Source organism: Cajanus cajan, chromosome 8, assembly GCF_000230855.2.
Source record: "Cajanus cajan strain Asha chromosome 8, NIPB_CcT2T_4, whole genome shotgun sequence".
NCBI lineage: Eukaryota > Viridiplantae > Streptophyta > Magnoliopsida > Fabales > Fabaceae > Cajanus > Cajanus cajan.
In genome coordinates this window covers 54,366,341-54,371,716 of record NC_138524.1, presented here as the reverse complement: position 1 = coordinate 54,371,716, position 5,376 = coordinate 54,366,341, and the positions used below count along the sequence as shown (strand labels likewise).

Genomic DNA, 5,376 nt, shown 5'->3' with positions numbered 1-5,376 from the left:
TTTCTTTCTTTCCTAACCCTTTAGAACACAAATGAGATAGATAGGGTTAACTCTGTCTGACCCCTTTCTAAAATAATCCATTGGCCTGGGTCAACCCAACCCATCTTCCTTCACTTCCGACCCATTTCTCTTTTATCCCAAAATAATTAAATAAAAGAAATTCATATACTATATAAAATATTTTTCCTCTATTATAATAATAATAATAATATATTTCTGACCCAAAATATAATAATATAATTTCAATATTCAAATATCTTATAAAATCCACCTTTTGGATTTTATAATAAAATATATAATTTATCAACTCCCAAATTATCCCTTAAAACATATAAATAAATTATTTAAAATGTTAATAAAAATACTTATTTAAAACATACAAAATAACATTCCCTTATAATAATAAAATAATATTGACCAAATACTATATAATAATAATAATAGTATTTTGAAAAACGAGGTGTTACATAATTGATAGTTCATAATTGATACATCTTTTAGTGCATTACATTGGGCTTATTTGATATTTATAAGTATCTTAAATTGATGAATTGGTTGAGATTTGTTTTAGTGGACTATTTTGGTTTCAATTTTAAATTTAGTTAATTTTCATATTTTTTGTCCACTCTGACATGCTATTATCTTGAGCTCCTAAACTTAGAATCATGAATTCTTGGTGTCCTTGGAAAGTTAAGAGAGAGCTCTACAACTCTTTTGTTGAGAGTTTCATCTAGTTCGAACATCTTAGAGTCCAAAAATGTGCTACAATTTTACACCTCTATAGTTTATTTTGGATTTTCTTTAGAAACTTATTGTAGAAGAATGTTAATCTTGCTAATTATTTTATTAGTGGGTTGGGCCTTATAGATATTCTAATTAGGCCACTATCTTGCTCTATTAATAGGTGTTATGAGACTTGTTTTGTACACTTTTAATCATTTTTCAAAATTTAGAGTTGCTTCCTCTACAAATTTCTCTAAATTCTTTTTATCCCCCTCTCTCTCTCTCTCATTTTTCTCTATATTTTCTAAATAAATGAGTTGTAACGTCTTGATGAAGATTCTTGACTAGTCCATTTAATCGATTCAAGATTCCATGAATTGCAGTAATATCTGAGTTCCCAACCTAATTTTACTGTACAAATTCTTTTCGGCTTTTTCTCTTTTCTAGTTCTATTTTTTATTTTTCATGATTATGAATTGAAGTTCAAATAGATCTGGATTAGATTTGAAGAATATTTTTGGATCAAGATCTAGATTTAAATCGCTTAAAGCAATCGTTCATCGTTCTTAAATTTTACAAAAATTACAATAATCAACTTGTGTCTTTGAACTCTTTAGTTTGTATCATCGTCAAATCATTGAATAGCTTAAAAAGTTAGTTGGCTACAATCCATCGCCTTCTGAAAAATAAATGTATGAAGTGAGTTTCTTTTATCCTTGGCAATGTCACACAAAACGAACTTGATAATTCTACAACAATATCATATACCACCATGTTATGCTTTTCTAGCATTATCACTCAAGAGTACTAATGCACATCCTAATGTATATAGCAAAAACCTCACTACTAAAACCTAGTATTCTTACAAGTTTCTTTATGTATGATGATTGGGAGCACATTGTCAAAAACTAGAGAAGATTGAGTCAAACACTGTATATTCTCCTGTTGGAGAATTCTCATATAAATACAAAGTAATTACAATTTGTCAAGCTGATTTTCAGCCCACTAAATAAGCTAAACTGCCATATATACATTTACTACGGCTAATTATCCTAATTAAGAGAATAATTGTTACAAATAAATATATAATTGCATATCTTTTGCCATTCATTCTGTTGACATCCCCCCTCAAATTGATGCTGGTGAATCTACAAGCATCAATTTGCCAAGTAGAAAATTGTGACGTTGGCGTGGCAACGTTTTAGTGAAAATGTCAGCGATTTGAATAGATGTTGAAACATGTGGTAGATTGATGACTTTACGATCATACGCATCTCGAATAGATTGACAATCAACCTCGATGTGTTTCGTCCGTTCATGGTAAACCGGATTTGCTGCAATCTGTATGGCAGTGGTGTTATCAGCATGCAGTGGAGTGGGTTGTGCTTGAGACAATCCAAGCTCTGCAAGAAGACCACGTAGCCATATTATTTCAGAACAAGCAGCAAACATTGCGCGATATTCTGCTTCAGTGGATGACTTTGATATTGAATCTTGTTTCTTACATTTCCATGAAATAGGAGCATTCCCAAGGAACATACACTAGCCAGTAGTTGATCTCCTAGTTTCTGGACAGCCAGCCCAATCAGCATCACTATATGCTTGGAGTTGAAGAGATGATTTTTTAGGAAAGAATAAACCACGCCTTGAGGTGCCAAGGAGATATTTAATGATACGTTGTACTGCTGAAAAATGGAAGTGTCGTGGAGATTGCATGAACTTACTAACGGTGTGTACAACAAAAGAAATATCGGGGCGAGTGATAGTCACATAAATGAGACTACCAACTAGTTTTCGATATTGAGTGGGATCGTCAAGAAGCTCTCCTTCATGTCGTCTATATTTAACATTAAATTCCATTGGAGTGTCAACAAGGGTAGCATTTGTGAGTCCAGCTAGCTGGACTAAATCTTGAATATATTTGTGCTGATTTATGAAAATGCCTTCAGGATGATAATGCACTTCTAAACCCAAGAAATAATTGAGATGACCTAACTCTTTCATGTGAAAAGTTGAATGCAACATTTGTTGGGTTTTAGAAATAGCATCTGGATCAGAGCCGGTGACCACAATGTCATCCACATAAACAAGAAGGACGACGATGCCTTTAGGAGTCCTTTAGAGGAAAAGTGATGGATCATACTGACTTTGAGTGAATAAAAAACCAAGTAGAGTGGAGCGAAATTTCTCAAACCATACTCTAGGGGCCTGCTTCAATCCATATAGAGAGCGTTTCAATTTGCAAACATTAGGCGGGGAGAGAGTCGACATACCACCAAGAAGTGTGATGTAAATGTCCTCCTTAAGGTCACCATGGAGGAAAGCATTTTTTACATCCATTTGATGTAGTGGCTAAGATTTGGATGCAGAAAGAGCAAGGATAGTACGTACAATGGTCATCTTGGCAACTGGAGCAAAAGTCTCATCATAGTCTAGGCCATACTCTTGCTTATTTCCAAGCATAACTAGTCGCGCCTTATAACGGTCGATGGATCCATCCGAACGCAGCTTGTTAGAGAACACAAACTTGCTGCCCAAAGGCTTAACAGATGGGGGACATGGCACTATATCCCATGTCTTATTTTCTTCCAAGGCGAGAAGTTCACTTGCAATAGCTTTTTGCCAACATTCATTCTGCATTGCCTGTTTATAAGAAGAAGGAATAGGAATAGATGATAAAGTTGCTGTCGTGGAACTGATATAGCTTTCTGGGGGCTTACAAATGCGTGAACTGCATCGTGAAGGAGTTGGTTCTAGTGCTGAAGCTTATACTGGATAAATAGCCAATGAATTATCTGGAAGGGGCCCATGGGATTCTGCTGGTTGATGTTGAGGAGTAGTTTTTTTTCTTTGATAGGTCAAGAGAGGTCTAGATGATGATGGACTGGCAAAAGAGTTAGAAAACAATGGCAAAACAGAAATTGGAGAAGAGAACGAGTCATGATGTTTTGCAAAAAAAATATACATTTTCTAGAAAAATGACATTTCGAGATACTCGAATCCGATGAAGTTTAGGATCATAACATAAAAAGCCCTTTTGATGAGGAGAATAGCCAAGAAAAGCACATTCAACAGATTGTGCAGTGAGTTTAGTGCGTACTTGTGGAGGAAGATGTACATAACATGCACAACCGAAGATACGAAGAGTGGAGTAATCGGGTGGGTGACCAAATAATCGAGTGAAAGGGGATTCATTACTTATGGAAGGAGATGGCAATCTGTTTATAAGATGAACTGCAGTGGAAAGGGCTTCACACCAAAAACGTGATGGGACATGCGACTCCAGCAAAAGAGTGCAAACAACATCTAGCAAATGGCGATTTTTTCGTTCAGCTACCCCATTTTGTTAGGGGGTTGATGGGCATAATCGTTGAGATAAAATGCCATTGGTTTGCAAGAATTCCTGAAATAAGTGCGAGGTGTATTCCCCCCATTATCAGAGCGAAGAATCTTGATTTTGGAGGAGAATTGGGCCTGAACATAAGCATAAAAAAATTTAAAAGTAGCAAAGACTTCATCTTTTGAGCGCAGAAAATAGACCCAAGTGAAACGACTATAATCATTAATAAAAGTTACAAAATACTTGTAATAAGCATGAGATGTAACTGGTGCTATCCCCTAAACATCACTATGGATGATATCAAATGGTTGGGTGACATGCGACTGATGTGTTGAAAAAGGTAAAATTTTACTTTTGCCAAGCTTACAAGGAATGCAATCAAAATGAATATCATTAAGAGATGGGGTGTGTTTATTTCCAAGAAAACTAGATTTGAGCATGTCATGGAGTACATTGGAGTTGGGATGCCCAAGACGCCTATGCCATACTTGATAATCAAAAATAGCAGAATTACAAGAGACTAAAGGTAAAGAAAGACTTGGAGACAACGAGAAATGGATGGCAAAAAGACGTCCAACTTTAGGCCCCTTCGCGATTATCGTCCCCGAGTGTTGATCATGCACAAGATAACCAAACTGTGAAAATTGAACTCGACAATCATTATCGACTAATTGACCAATAGAAATAAGATTACTGGTGAGACTAGGAGTGACAAAGAAATTTGTTAGAGATGAAGAAATATCACCAGTTTCTGTTATAGGCAATTGATTTCCACCAACAGTATGTATGTTGAGATTCCCCAAATATTTTTTTATATTAGTAAGGAATCGAGTATTGTTGGTCATGTGGTTGGAAGCCCCAGAATCAAAATACCACAGTGAAAAGGATTTACCTGAGAATCCCAAAGTAGAAAATGCTGAAATGATCATTTGTTGAACCATTTCAGGAGTCAAAGTTGGAACAGCAGTAGTAGCATGTTGTGGGACAGGTGCTGGATTGGCAAAACTGTTGGGAATAGAAGAATCAGTAGTGGTTGTAAAAGCTGTTGCAGTTCGCCTTGGTGGCCTTATTGGGCATTCCTTAATAATATGTCCATCCTTTTTGCAGTAGTTGCAGAATTTTTTTGGACAGGAGGAAGCATAGTGTCCAAATCGCTTGCAACTAAAACATTGAATAGCACCCATGTCATGGCGTTGTGACTTCCCTTGTGCCACGTATGCTACGGGAACAGTAGATAATCTCTGTTCTTCAATGATGGACTGTGTAAGAAGACGTTATTCTTCACGTAACAAATCGTTGAGGCACGCATTCAA

The 5,376-nt window shown here is 35.8% G+C and overlaps 1 protein-coding gene across 1 annotated transcript; it reads right to left on the bottom strand.

The window, feature by feature from the left end:
* Positions 1–2,265: 2,265 nt before the first annotated feature.
* Positions 2,266–3,063, bottom strand: LOC109787730 (retrovirus-related Pol polyprotein from transposon RE1). Its single transcript, XM_020346286.2, has 2 exons — positions 2,918–3,063; positions 2,266–2,839 (listed from the first exon to the last, which is right to left on the bottom strand). Exons 1-2 carry the CDS (start codon positions 3,061–3,063, stop codon positions 2,266–2,268), a joined length of 720 nt encoding a protein of 239 aa, XP_020201875.2.
* Positions 3,064–5,376: the final 2,313 nt, after the last annotated feature.